This window comes from Oryx dammah, unplaced genomic scaffold (assembly GCF_014754425.2).
Source record: "Oryx dammah isolate SB20612 unplaced genomic scaffold, SCBI_Odam_1.1 HiC_scaffold_25, whole genome shotgun sequence".
Taxonomy (NCBI): Eukaryota; Metazoa; Chordata; class Mammalia; order Artiodactyla; family Bovidae; genus Oryx; species Oryx dammah.
In genome coordinates this window covers 48,048,723-48,063,453 of record NW_024070209.1, presented here as the reverse complement: position 1 = coordinate 48,063,453, position 14,731 = coordinate 48,048,723, and the positions used below count along the sequence as shown (strand labels likewise).

Sequence of the window (14,731 nt, the reverse complement as noted above, 5' to 3'; positions counted from 1 at the left end):
TCTATCATCCTAACCACTGGATCGTCAGGGAAATCCCAGGTGAGTCCTATTTCTGCCAGCTTTCCCCTGGTGCCAGTGCAGGACACACAGGCTGAGTCTGCTCATCATGTGTCTGGAGGCAGCAGCGGGCACTCTTCTCAGACGAGGCCTCCCCTCCCTTCCCAGCCCAGCCATCGCTCCTTCCCACTGGCTTTTGCTCCCCTGGCCTCAGGGCTAAAAGCTGGTTGTGGAAGGGGGACACCGCAGGGACTGGCTGGGGTCAGATGGGGAGGCTGCCAAGGCTGAGCTCTCCTTCCACACCCTCTGCCAAAAAAACAGGAAGAGGAACCTGAGCTCTGACTGTGCTGAGTAGTTTTACTTGTGAGCTCTCAAATCACAACACAGAAACCATAAACCAAAGAGCCAAGAACAAAAAAACCAAAAGCCTGAAGTCTCTTCCATGTTTCTCCTGATGGCTGGTTCCAGCGATGTTTATTACTCAGCTTGAGTTGGAATAACATTAGACAAAAATAGAAACAGCCTCTGGTTCTACAAAGCCTGGGTCCAAGTCCTCTGACTTTTCTGTCCATGCCAGGGCCCCATGCTGCTGGTACCAGAGGTCAAGGGAGCCCCGGATGGGGCAGAGCCTACAGAGAGACACAGGCCTCAGTGCTGGATTGAGAGCAGAGCTAGGGAAAGCCAGCCAGGCAACTCACTCCAACAGCGCAGCCTGGCTGGGGATTCAGGGTTTCAGGTGGGAGTGAGCTGCCGACAGAAAGTGGGTGGAGTAGAGGTCTCTACCATCCTGTGCTTGGTCCAGAGAGAGCCTCAGGAGTGACTCTTACACAACTCTGTCCCCAGGGGCTGGTGCAGCCAGCAGAAGCAGGCCAAGAGGCAGCAGTGTTCTGCCTGTTTTGAGCCCCCAGGAAGCATGCCTGCAGTCACTGGCTGCTCACAGCACTGAGACCTCACCTCCTTACCCTGGGGGTTCCACCTTCGAGGTGTCCTGCAGCACAGGGGAGGGTCCAGCCACTTTGAGCCAGGGTTAAGGGGTCTGGGGGGTATCTGGTAAGGACTTCATTCACATCCTGAGATGGGAAGGGGTGAAGACGAGCAACTCATCCACTTCCCAGGTGATCTCAGTCCAGCTCAAAGGCCAGCTGCTCTTTGGACCCCCAAAGTCACTGCCAGGCCCTGCGCCATCACTGTGAACTGCCCAGGACTCTGGTCTCCCAGTTCTCTCCTGTGACGGGCGGGCTGGTGCATAGGGGGCACTATCTTAGTGGCTGCTTGAGCTCGAAGAGACCGGTCCCGCCCTTGACGACCTTCCCGACCACGAGGCAGGCTGATGGGGACCTCAGTTCGTCATGGGATCCTGGGAGACACAAGAGCGCTTGTGAGGTGTAGCTGGGAGTGATGGGAGGGGAAGAGACAGGTGTGAAGGGCACTCAGCAAGAGGCTTGGCGGTTAGGGCCCCTCCAGGGCCACGAGGGTGGCACCGAAGCTTGGGGCCTGGTGGGAACGAGGCCGCGATGCTTCTGCATTTTGAAGAGAGGAAGACCCTCCCCTCTCCTCCAAAAGGCAGAGGTGGCCCTCCAGTCTGGTGCCCACCCACCAGCGCTTCCTGTGTGACAGCCCAGGCTCTCCCCAACGTGCGAGGTTGTGGAAGGGTGCCTGAGGGATGAGCCTTGTCTGCCCAGAACAGATTCAGGCAGGGGTGGGAAAGGCCAAGGATGTGCCCACGACTGACCCAGGAGGGTGGCCTGCTTCAGAAACTGGAAGCTGGTCTCAAACGTCATCTGCTGCAGTGGCGAGGAGTTTGACCGGATCCCAAAGCGGTTCAGTGGCTTGTAAATACCCTCGAAGCACATGTAGTCAGCCACCAGCGAGAGGTGGCGGGGGTCAACGGCGATGCCTGTCACAGGGGTGGCAACAGCAGGATGGGGGTTCAGCAGTGAAGAGGGGATGGGGAGAGGGGGGAGCAGCGTCACCTGACCCCAGGGCTCCCCCCGACCCAACCCCGTTACCTACTCACTCAGCTCTCTGACCCGACCTCGGTGGGCAGCCCTGTGTCCCCGGGCATCCTGACTGCCTCTAGCAGCGTGGGCAGCAGCCCTGCAGGATTCGAGCCGCTACAGCACTGTGTGCCTTTGGGAACTGAGATCCTGAAGGCGAGGTGAGCAAGAGGCTCTCCCTCTGAGGCCAAGATCAGAAACATGCCGGGGGGTGGGGAGGCCTTGGGGACGGGACTGAAAAGACTGACACCCAGGGACCCTTCTTTATGGGGGCCTTGAGGGTCCTGTGGGCTCCACCCTCACTGCACCCATATTTCAGCTCCTTGAAGATCTAGACCGGCACCCCAGGGCCTCCTGCCTGCCACCTGCATCCCCTCTCACCATATACGGCAAACACGTCCTTGATCTCCTTTTCAATCACACGCAGTGCGGCCTCGATGCCGTACGTGCTGGCCATGGCATGGATGTCGTTGGAATAGAGACGGCGCAGATCTAGGACCTGGGGGAGGCAGGAGAGGATGGCGTGGAGGGCCTTGCCTTCTGCTCCCTCCCACGGACATGTCCCACCCCAGGGCCTCGCTGCCTCCTCGGCTGGCGTGCTCGGGTGCAGCTGATGACAAAGTGGGCGTGAGGCGGCCCAGGACTAGCCTAAGAAATGGTGTGAGCGGAGCGGCCGACAGCATGCTGGCTAGGCCCAGGGTCTCTCTCACCATTAGCCAGGGCTGGGTGATGATTCGCTACCCACTTTCAGAGTCAGGAACAAAGGTGTTTGTTTATATAACAGAGAGACCTGTTTCCGAGGGTGGAGGCTCTGCTGGTAGGTGAGGCAACTTCCCTGGCAGAGATTCAATTTCCTTCCCCAGGAACGGGGGTCTGCCGGGCCTCTCCAGGGACCTGAAGCTCCAATTCAGCCATCCCCGGGTGGGGCTCACAGTGGCTGTGTGCTAGGGCATGTCACCGCCACAGGAGACAGCAGAGACCCCAGCGGGGTGTGACTGATCCCACGGGCATGACTCGAGTGCGCCTGTCAGTGGCTGGTTCTGGGGAGGCCTGAGCCCTTCCCGCTCTGTCCCCTGGTGAAGCAGCTGGCGAAAGGCTCCGGGCAGAGGTCGGGCGTGTGCAGGGCAGTGCTGTGGGAGGAGGTGTGTGAGGCTGGGGGGCCCTGCCAGCTTAGTGCAGATGAGGGAAGAGTGGGCTGGTCCCAGCAACTCAGAATGCAGTGGGGAAAACTTGTGCCTGGAGGTTGAGAGCATCTCAGAAGATTCTGGGAGATGAAGTGAACTAGGGGGAAGCAAGAAAGAGCTCAGAGGAAAGGATGGCTGTACTTGGGAAGCAGGGGGAACAGGATACAAAGGACTCTGCCAGGTGTGGGGGCCCAGGGCCCCGATCACCAAATAAACCGAGCAGCTCCCCAGCCAGCACTCAGTGTAACTATTTCTTACAAGTCTATCTTTGGAGGTTTCGATTTCAAAGAAAAGAAACTGCACACAAATTAATTTTGGAAACTCTGGGTTCAGTAAAGTTAAGCAGGTTTTGTTCTGCAAATCTTAACCAGACTCATGTGCACTGGAGATCCCCCAGAGGTGGCCCGGGCTTCGGACTTGTTTTGGGAACCCTGGGTTAGAAGCATGAATAGCCCAGGGAGGGCCAGGACAGAGCGGCTGGAGCCTGAGCTTGCGTGAGGACCCATCTGCAGGACAGCATGCGACCCTGAGGAAACACGCACCTCGGCGTACTTGAACAGCTCCGGGAGGTTGATGCCTTCTGTGTTTAAGACAAGCTCCTTCTCGTTCTTACTGTTGGTGGTCTCATTCAGGAGGCACCTTGTGATACCCTTGGTTGCATAGATGACAGCTCCTTGGGCCAAGGACGCTACCAGGGAGCTCATGTCAAAGTTGACCTTCATGAGAGGGAGCTTCAGCGTCACCTGCAAGAGGAAGGGGAGCTGAGCCAGAAGACAGGGGTGCCCCAGTGCCACACCACTCAGGGTCCCTGAGAGACCCCTCCAGAGCCCCACTGGGGCAAGCCGGGCAGTGGACTTGGCATGTGAACACGGGCTGACGTAATGACCACATGGCAGCCATGTCCGGTCCCACAGACTGAGGAGAAAACGGCAGAGCACCATCCATTTTCACAGATGTCGCTGAGGAAACTCACCTCCACACAACATGACCTCCACTCAACATCACCCTTGATAACCTTTCAATGACCAGAAAGCCTAACACACATCCCTCTGTACGTGTACTCCTGGTCACTGACTCATATCTGTGCTACCATTTACGAATCACTGAACTGGATCAAAGGAAAGGACTAAAGCCAGTGTATGTGTAGACGTCTAGGCATCCAGACCAGCGAGCCTTCCAGGGACACTGCAATCCTGGAAGTGATGACCAGGCAGAAACGTGGTGTGAGGAACGCAGAGTCTGCCGGCCTCTGTGACGTGCGTCAACACACGGGTTGTACTGAGGCCTGAAGTTCCCACGTGAAAGTACCTACAGGGCCTGATGGCCCACCCCACCCCCCCCAGGCTGTTACTGGAAAGTCAGAGTGGGCGGGCCCAGGAAGGGGCTGTGACCTGGGGTTGGCTGACCCCCTCACGGGCACTGACCTGGCACCACAGGCCGCCCTGTGTGTCGTACTGGTAGTCCTCTATGAACGGGTGGCACTCGCGCACCGCCTGTGCCCGGCGCTCCACTGCCTCGGCCCCCTGGGGCTCCCGGCTTCGGGCGCGCTTCTGTGGCTGCATCAGGGGGGTGCCGGGGAGCGAGCTCTCCTCGGGGGCCCAGCCGCCTTCCTCCTGCTCCTGCTGAACGTCTTCTTTGAGGCCGGTCCTTTCCTCTTGAACGTCCTCGTCCTCCTTCTCCTCGTCTTCCTTCTCCTCCTCCTCCTCCTCGCTGTCGTAGTCAACCTGGCGGGGATGGAATTCAGGCCATGTCACTTGGGCCTGACCAGCAACCTGAACTTGACCTTGCAGAACAAGTGCCACCCCCCGCCGCCCACCCCCAGAAGAGCTCTCATCTGCTGGCCAACCCCAGCCCTACCGGCTCTATCGGCCTGGCCTCTGCCCTCTGTTTGGCCCCTGGGGACACCAGCCCCTCAGTCCCAGGGCTCCCTCCTCGGAGCTGTATGCTCCTCTCTAGCTCTCTTACCTGGGAGCCCCACTGGCCCCTCCACACCACCCTCTGTCCTGGCAGCAATTGTAGTGGTAAAGGACTGAAAAGGGGAAGGGGAAGGACACATTTTCATGGTAAAGACAGAAAGTGGCCTGACTTTCCCTCCCAAAGGCCTCGGGGTCTCCCAATTTGATTCAGGTACAGGGACAGCCAGTCCTGAAGGGGAGCCCTGGGCCGGCTCCTGCCTGCTCGCCACCCCATGAACACCACCTTCTCCATCGAATGATTGTGCTAGGCAGAGTGGTCTTGCTTCAAGGTTCCCCATGGTTCCAGCATGATGCAGAGGCATGTCCTTACACACCGGGGGGAGCCCTCAGGTGTGACAGAGGTGTCACCTCGGCCAAAGGCCCCTCACCTCCTCCTCTTGTTTTTCCTTGCGTTTGGCATCCGAGGCATCAGCATCGCCCTCCTCAGCTTCAGCGTCCACAATGTGCCCCTCCTCTTCCTCGTCGCCCTCCTGCTCTCCCTGGGGTTCCGGAATAAGGAAGAGAAAGATGAGCGCCATCTATCCATGCACCAAACTGGTCACCCATCCACCTGCCTGTCTCCTTACTCAGCCATCCAGCCACCCATCTGCCTCTCACCCATCCATTCGTCACACAGTACCTACCACCTTCCCAATTCCATCTACATCCCTTCCACCCACCTACCCACCCCTGGATTCCATACTTCCTTCTCTTCAGCTGAAATCTTTATACATACCACTTGTAAAACCTTGTATCAAGAAGAAAAAAAAAAAGTGCCAAGGCTTTCCAAGTTATTAAAAGAAGATGGTGCTAATATTGTTCCAAGTATTTATGCTTTGGGTGGAGATGAAAAGAAAGAATTACCTTGGCATTTTAGAAACTAAATATTTATTCCTTTCTCCTGACCCTGGCACCTAGTTATTTATGATCTCCTTCTGGGTGATTTAAGAATTAAGACTGGGCAGCCTTCCAAAGACATTCCAATTGGTAGAGTCCAGGGCACAAGACCTGGAATTCTGTCTAGGCCAGATCCTCATTTTAGGGATGAGGAGACAGGACCAGAGAGAGGAGGTGTCATAGCTGAAATCACAGAGCTGGAAAAGGATGCGACCAGTCTTCATTGCACCCCTGTCCAAGCAGAGAACACCCAGCTGTTGGCTCAGACAAGACCCAGGGAGCTGGCCACACACTGCCTCTGCATCTCTGGGCAGATGTATATATGTATGTCTTAGTTGTTCAGTTGTGTCCCACTCTTTGCAACCCCACGGACTGTAGCCTGCCAGACTCCTCTGTCCATGGAATTTTACAGGCAAGAATACTGGAGCAGGTTGCCATTCCCTTCTCCAGGGGATCTTCCTGACCCAGATAAGGTATCATTCCTGGATTATTTTGCCTCCAATGGCCTCCCTCTGGCTCCTTCCTTTTCCATTACTGGAGCCCAGCTTCCCTGCTTCAGAATGCCTCTCTGGTCCCTGCCCAGTACTCTGCGAGTCTCAGTTCATCTGGCCTAGGTAAGTCAAAGGCAGAGCCGATGAACACATAAAAAACTTCCAAAAGTCTAGTAAATACCATTACTTTGAGTCTATCCTCAGGATAAAAAAAATTACCTACAGAGGAGAAGGGGCCCTGAAGACAGACAGACGGATGAACTGGGGCCCACACCCAGGGCGAGGCAGGCCGCCCTGGGTGGCTTCCAGTGGCAGCTCCCCTCCATGGCCCTCCACACCCAAGAAGGAAACACTGCTTCTCGGCTCTCAAAGCAGCAGATAAATCCTCAGGTAGGGGACTGCCCTGGTGGTCCAGTGGTTAAGACTCCATGCTCCCAATGCCGGGTGCACAGGTTCAATTCCTGGTCAGGGAACTAAGACCCCACATGTTATGTGGCCACACACACACACAAGCTAAGGTAAGCAGAGAGAGAGGCCAACCCTAGGAAGGGGTGCAAGGAGCACTGAAAACAGTCACAGAGCCATCCCAGGAGAGCAGACTCAGTGAGTCGCCACCCTAAGGGGATCCCAGCCTTGGAGCTCCCTGTGATGGTCCCCAAGGGGCCCCCAGGGGACTCGCTCACCCGACTCCTCTCCGATTCGCCAGCACTGTCTAGATCCCGCTGGGTGGCTCTCCGCGTGTTCACACTTCTGAAAGCTGATGCTTTACTGTTCTTCTTCCTGATGGCTTCCATCAGAATTTTAAAGAACCTAAAATGAGAAGAAAGCCCCGCAGCCCCATTCAGTACCAGCATCTCCACTTTTCCTTCATTGCGGGGATAAGATGCTCTAAGGACTTCACCTACTTGAGGTGATGCTGGGGACTGATTCAGGAGACAGAGACCGTGGCTCTCCAGTCAGCTCATTTTCCCCCCTCTTGCTATTTCTGGGCAGGGGGTGGGAGGGGCATCAGAATGGCAGGGCTGAAAGTGTGCTCTACCATTCGCAGGGGGCATGGCCTGGATCCTCACCAATGGTCTCATGGGCCATTCCCAGGGGGTGTGGCCTCAATCACCACCGATGATCTCCTGAACTTTACTTCTCTTGTCTGGAAAGTGTGGGTGTCATGCAATCTTGCTTTAGGGATCAGAAACATCCCCACGTCCACCAAAACCTGTCATGGGGCCTGGTAGGCTGGCTGCTCAATAAGTGACAGTTGTTGGTGCCGTGTGGGGCCAGCTAACTAGTACAGCAGGGCCTTCGGTAGGAGGGGCATCCAGGCTGGGACCAGGGCTGCCCCCAGCCCACCTACTGCATCTCCAGGAAGTGCTTGGGGCTGACAACTTGTCTCCTTGGTGTGGGAGCCCTGACGATTTGATGAGAGAACTAAGCTGTGGAAGAGCTTATCAGAGGCTCCAAGGCAGTGATAACGTGCTTTGTAGTAAATCATGTCGACAGATTGTGGTGGTGGTTGTTTAGTTGCTTAGTCCTGCCCAACTCTTTTGAGACCCCATGGACTGTAGCGTGCCAGGCTCCTCTGTCCATAGCCAGGCAAGAATACTGGAGTGGGTTGCCCTTTCCTTCTCCAGGGGATCTTCCTGACCCATGGGTTCGACTGGCAGCTAAAGTCTGTACCACTGAGCCAGCAGGAAAGCCCAACAGGTTAGAACCAAGGGAATTTAAAAGGACTAACTCGAGGCAGAAAGAGCCCAGCAGGCCTTCCCCGGCCCCTCCTCCTGGGTTATCTATTCATCGCCTGCCCTGTCTCCTGTCCCCTGCTCCTGATCTCATATATCCTCTTGCCGGTCTTCTGAGTCAAGCTATAACAGCCCACCAAATGGACTGCTTTTAATTATACAAACTATCAGTTCCTCATCTGCCCAGCCAGCCAGCCTGTGTTCTCTGAACATCTGTGATGTGCCTGCCACGTGCCAGCCCGGGGGACAAAGCCAGGATGAAAAGACAGGCTCTCAGGACCTTAACTGGAGGAGTGAGCCGGTCACGTGTTTACTATTTTGTTCAGTAAAAGCAACAGACTGCTACTCTCCCTCCCAATTCCCCGCCCCCACCCCCTCAAGTTTTTAAAGCTGTACATGGTTTTGGCTGAGGTTTCTTCCTTTGGAACACTCCTTACCCACTGATCCAGGAAAAAGCCTGGTCACCAGACAGGAGAACAGGAACGAGAGGGCCAGATAGGGAGATGCCCGGCTTGACTTTAGAAAGATATATAATCAACGGGGAAGAGAGGGAGGAAGAGATGCTTCTGAAAGGACAGGTTCAGGTCTCCGCTCTGCCAGAGGCTGGAGAGAGACAGACGAGGGCCTTGACCTCATGTGCAACTGTGGGGACCACTCCCGCCACACGCCCAGAGTCAGGGAACCGGAGGCCCACAGTGATCACTCTGTGAAGGTCATGCCATCTGTCAGCATGTGACAGCTGAGGTGGAGCTGGACGGGGGCAGCAGCGGAGAAACTTCCCTCCCACATGAATTAATTACACAGGGAACATGACTCTTGGCTGTTTCCGAAGGTGCCTGCCAACAGCTCACCACCTGCAGGGTCAGCCTCACAGAAGCCAACCTGGTGTGACACCGCTGGGGACCGGAGGTCGGAACTCTCCTCCTGCCTCTGAGCTCAGTATCCTTCCCACCTCACAGCCCCAGCCTGCCTTCTGAATCATTTACACACACACCCAAAGGGATGGGTGCCAGGAGGAATATTTAGGGGAGCTTCATGGCTTATATGTCTCCATTAGGGAAGCGCCTCATGTGTTTCTTTTTTTTCTCCCATTTACGGAAAAAGAGTCTCATGAGGGACTTCCCCAGCAGTCTAGTAGTTGAGACTCCACACTTCCACTGCAGGGGCTGCAGGTTCAATCCCCGCAGTTGGGGAACTAAGATCCTATAAGCCGTGCAGTGCAGTCAAGAAGATAAAGTCTCGTGATTCAAAAGAAGGGAATAACAGGAGGGGGAAAGGGAAGAGAGGGGGAAAAGAGGTGGAGAGAGGTGAAAAAGGGGAGAAGGAGAAAGAAAAAAAGAAAAAGCTTCTGGGGGTGCGTGTGGGGGTGTGGTCACCCTTCTGAAGGCACATTTCCATCCCTGTGTGGTCTGCATGGGGCCTGAATGGGGCAGGCCTGGCAAAGGCAGCCCGAGGGGGGCCCCCCCCCATGCCACTCCCTCGCTTGAGCCCTGCCTGCGCAAGCCAGAGTAGCTCCACCAAGGGTGAGGGCCCATGGCTTTGTTAATCACAGCTTTTCAAGTGCTCCAGCCAAATGCAAAGTAGGAGCCGACTAAGTATTTCACCACTGAGAAGAGAAGTCAGGGCTCTCCCTAACAAGAAGAAATTTTTAAACAGTGATGGATTTTTGATTCCCTCAAATGAATATAAACAGAAAGAACTCTGGGCACAGCATGGTGCATACCTCATGCGTCTTTCCTGCCTACACCTGAGATGAATGGAAATAGGGCCGATCGGCCTGCTCTCAGTAATTCTCAAGAGGCCACATGATCCTAATTCCTGTTTCTCAGACAAGGGCTGCCTGGTCAGCACAAACACGTGGCACGCTGGGAGAGATGTTCCTCCCAGTTAATTAATGAGCTGGCATCCGGTCTCCTGCAACGTGACCCAGCACCCTGAGAGCACTCCTGACAGAATGAGCCTCCTCCACCCTGGCGAGGGGTGACACACATGCTCCCCAGGGCCTGGCCAGCTCCCCCATCCAAAGGGCTGAGCTCACATCCAAGGTCATCTAAACAACCCTGGCTGTCCTACACGCCACCTGCTTAGTGGGGCCAGGCTGCAGCCAGCCAGAGTCTTCAGGTGAGAGGGAAGAAGAGGGCCTGGGCAAGACAGTCGCTCCCTCCTGGCCACGCTTCCCCGGGACTGCCCTGCGAGTGGGCGGCACTCAGCAAATATTTGTGGGATCACTGTGTGGATGGACATCCTGCCTCCACTCTGCCCTTGGTTCTTTGATTCTGAGTAGCACTGGAAGACCTGAGGGCTGTTCCAGACTGAAGACAGGGGCCAGGGGTCTGTGGCCAAATCCTGTTAACATATCTAGTTGAGCCTCAACAGGCTTTTACAAAGATATGAATTAGCTGCCAATGCTTACAAATTAGAGACTAATTTATAAAAGTAAAACCAAGCAAGGGCTTCCCAGGTGGCGCTAGTGGTAAAGAATCCACCTGCAATGCAGGAGACATAATGAGACGTGAGTTCAATCCCTGGTTTGGGATGATCCCCTGGAGGAGGGCATGGCAACCCACTCCAGTATTCTTGCCTGGAGAATCCCCATGGACAGAGATCCTGGTGGGCTACAGTCCATAGGGTTGCTAAGAGTCAGACACGACTGAAACGACTGAGCAAGCACACACGCAAAAAAAAAAAAAAAAACAAACCCCAACAACCAACCAAAGACAGGAAAAAAACGAGAGGTAGTTTTCTTATTACTTTTTTTGAATCAGAAGGTCTGGCCACCCTGGCCCACATTCCTGCCCTCTCGAGGCAGGTGACATGCTCTCCAGCTGGCCAGGAGCTCCCAAATGCCTCATCGGCCTTCTTACCTACTCACCCCGCAGCCATCTGAGTCTGTGCTCTGCTGTCCAGGGTCAGCTGGCAAGTCAGCTTTGTTGGCTCTTGCTGGCTTGCCCCAGCCCTAAGATGAAACCCCCTTCCAAATCCTGGGCACTCAGCACTGTGGCCCGTGCTGTCCAGTGTCTAACAGTGACTTGAACTTGAGAGAAAAATGGATGCTCAATCTCCCTACCAGAAGGGAACCAGATCTTCTCCATAAAAAGGTGGAGGTAGAACCTCCCTGGTGGGTCAGTGGTAAAGAGTCTGCCTGCCAAGGCAGGAGACGTGGGTTTGATCCCTGATCCAGGAAGATACCATATGTCTCGAAGCAACTAAGCCCATGTGCCACAACTACTGAGCCGGTGCTCTCGAGTCCAGGAGCCACAACTACTGAGTCCACGCGCTGCAGCCACTGAAGCCCGCGTGCCCCGGAGCCCGTGCTGCAAAACAAGAGAAGCCACCGCAACAAGAAGCCTCTGCACTATGTCTAGAGAGTAACCCCCATCTGCCGCAACTAGACAAAAGGCCACGCCATGACAAGACCCAGCACAGCCAGAATAAATAAATGCATGAAATTATTTTTAAAAGCTGGAGGTTAATCCCAGTTATAGAACCATGTTTAAGAGCAGCATGTTGTTAGCACAGGGCTCCTTCCTGACAGAATATAAATGTATTAAGAACCACGTCATGTCAGAAATGAACACCACATGCTGGTCTGACACCACAGCACCATCACTCTGATAAAGTTCTGTTCTCTTTATGGTCCATGTACTCCTACACCTTAAATCCTCCGAATACGAGTAGATGAAACTCATGGGCCAGAGAGTAGGAGGCAGGCAGGGCAACGGAGTCATACCGACAAGCGAATCATCTGGGCAAGAGCCCTCAGGCCCTGGGAGTTCTGTGGCCAGGAGCCCTCAAGGTTGAAGACAAAGTCATACAATAAGAATCTGCCAAAGTCAAATGGCCTGAGCCCTGACCTGGTTTCCATGAAGTGTAAGATGTCCTCGGGCCTCATGCACTTCTCCTGCTGGTAGTACGCGTGCGGCAGGAACTGGAACCGCAGCTTGTATATCCGGAACTTGTTCTGTTTCTCCCCCATATAGAAGGACTCCTGGACATCAATTTTCTCCAACACCTAGAACCAGACAGACAGACAGGACCCAGTGTGCCCCATGCCTGGGACTGAGCATTACATGTGGGAAAACTGAGTTTGCAGGCACAGGGGATGGGACCACAAGCCAGTTTTAAATGAGCACTGCTGATGTAGATCCCTCTTGGGTTAGGGAGAGGGACCCCCAACCCTGTAGGTCACACCTCTGAGAAGGGCCTGAGGCTGGAGGGGGAGGGCTCCAGTGGGGGTGGTAAGTTAATCAAGAAAGTATCTTTATTTGTAAGGCACATAAGAATGCTACAGAACCAGTGGTTACTTTTAAAGCTTCCTGACCCACCCCTGTTCAGCACCTGGCAGAGGAAGCCTGCCTCTCTCATTGGTGAAGTCTGAGCCCCCGGTCAGAAGAGTTGACAAAGGCCCTTTTTCCTGGATGGGAGGATGGATGGAGGGGACACAGGAAAACGCCCGCAGCTGGGTCTGAGAGAGATCATTACCTCCCCGAGACACACTCTGGTGAGTTGCTTCTTCAGGCTTTTCACTTTCTTCAGCGCTTTCTTGGTATTGAACACAGGTACACTCATCATCGGCGTCTTGATGTTGGCACTGGCCACCATGAGGATCTCCCGCAACCTGTCATGGAACAGTGGCACATCTGAGCCAAAGAAGCACCTGAAGTCTCTATTTTGCAAAGTCTTTCTCATCAACATGCTGGAGTTCTTTCAGGATCTGCAAAAGACCTTAGGATCTTGAGGAGGAAATATGCTGATCAGGTGTCCCCGCTCTGGCCCTGTGTGTGACAGCAAGGGACTCCGCAATCAGCTTCCTCCACTGAAGCATGGGCTCCTCAAGGACAGGGCTGTGTCTTCTTGCTTCCTGTCACCTGTGCCTCACTTACAGCGCTTACTAAGGGCTTACCAAACAAACAAGAGATGCAAGGGAACCAGTGTCTGCAGCGCTCCTACTGGGCACAAGGACCACGGCCAGGCCTCAGCCACGGCTCAGTGAGCCAGCCTGGCCAGCCTGCACTGCAGCCCCTGCCCTCCTCCTCCCCACAAACCCTGAGGCTGAGAAAGCTGAGGAGCCTGAGTCACTCGGCTAGAAAGTGGCCTGGGCGGGCAGTTGAGTGTGATCTCTGTTCTCTCCTCTTGCCCAGCAGCTGTCATCCTGCAGGGTGCACACTGACCTGAAGAGCCAGGGTCCCTCTGGATTCTGTTCTAGGTGAGTGGTATCACCAGAGCCAGGCAACCAGATGGCCTGACCCTGGAAGCCTGCAGTTTCACAAGCATTCCAGGAAACTGGGATCCAGGAGTTGGTGGAGAGCTAAATGGAGATGCTGAGAGGCCTGGGCATGGATCCAAGTGCAGAAACCAGTTGGGCTCCGGAAATTCCAACCCTGACCCCCGCTTTGATGACCCTGTCTCTCATTCACAAACACATACTCTCAAAACTTCATACACACACCTCCCCACACTCTCACATTCATACTCACACACACCCTCACGCACACACTCACACATACACTTTCACACTAATGAAATGCTCTCCTCCCCAGGAGCAGGCTTGGACAGACCCTGCCCGTGTACCCCTGAAGCCCACCTTGGAATGCCCAGGGTGACGTTCATCTCGCCTCTGCCGGCAAAGTGGAAGGTGTTCAGCGTCATCTGTGTGGAGGGCTCCCCGATGCTCTGGGCGGCCAGCAGGCCCACAGCCTCACCCGGGTCGCACAGTGAGCGCTGCCACTTGAGCTGCAGCAGAGTCCTCAAACTGGAAACAGGGCGGGAGGACATCAGGGGTCAGAGACACAGACACCACCTGCCTGTCGTGAGCTGACGACAGACCCCATCAGCAGGGTGCGTGCACCTGATGCCTCGTCTTCCTTCTGGGCTTGTTTTACCAGGCAGATGGTCCTTCTAAGCCTTCAGTTCCTGCCAACGACCCTGAAATGTCCTAAGTGACACAGCACAAAGCCCAGCTGGGTGGCTGAAGCTCTGGATATCCATGTTCAGACGGCTCACGTCTACCCAGAGAATGTCATGGAACCTGTGAACTCACTGTTCACATTCCCCTTGGCTAATTCTTTATTCCCCACTGGCTATGACAGCCTGGAGAGGGCTGAAACCTCCCTCTGTACAAACTAGGGAGAGGTTCATGGAACAAGCATGGGGATCTGGTGGGGGAGGTGGGAATAAGGCACTTATCTTCTTAATTAGTGCAAATGGCTATGGGCCACTTTGGAAGTATGCGTGCTATATGATTTTGTAACCTTTGTAACTTACTAATAACCCTTTTTCCTATTTTTAGAACAGCCACAGAAACACTGTGTGACCCCAACACACAGGACAAGGAATCGACTCAATAAATCAAGACTAAATGGACCTTATGTGTGAGTGCAGAGGGAAGTAATAAAACTACATTTCCACGCAAGTTCTTTTTATTACTAAAAATCAGACTTTTCACTAACCTGATGTGTATTCTCTCCCAACCAC

General features: G+C 54.7%; 1 protein-coding gene across 1 annotated transcript in view; it reads right to left on the bottom strand.

Annotated features, from left to right (window-relative positions):
* Window positions 1–431: 431 nt before the first annotated feature.
* Window positions 432–14,731, bottom strand: part of POLR1A (RNA polymerase I subunit A) — an 84,005-nt gene continuing 69,705 nt past the window's right edge. The window contains exons 25-34 of the mRNA XM_040224265.1: window positions 13,842–14,009; window positions 12,740–12,875; window positions 12,112–12,269; window positions 7,205–7,331; window positions 5,523–5,633; window positions 4,603–4,902; window positions 3,721–3,921; window positions 2,376–2,493; window positions 1,730–1,894; window positions 432–1,354 (exon numbers count right to left, since the gene is read on the bottom strand). Of these exons, the coding sequence (XP_040080199.1) occupies window positions 1,254–1,354; window positions 1,730–1,894; window positions 2,376–2,493; window positions 3,721–3,921; window positions 4,603–4,902; window positions 5,523–5,633; window positions 7,205–7,331; window positions 12,112–12,269; window positions 12,740–12,875; window positions 13,842–14,009 (1,585 nt within the window). The 3' untranslated portion in view covers window positions 432–1,253. The remainder of the gene's footprint in view (window positions 1,355–1,729; window positions 1,895–2,375; window positions 2,494–3,720; window positions 3,922–4,602; window positions 4,903–5,522; window positions 5,634–7,204; window positions 7,332–12,111; window positions 12,270–12,739; window positions 12,876–13,841; window positions 14,010–14,731) is intronic.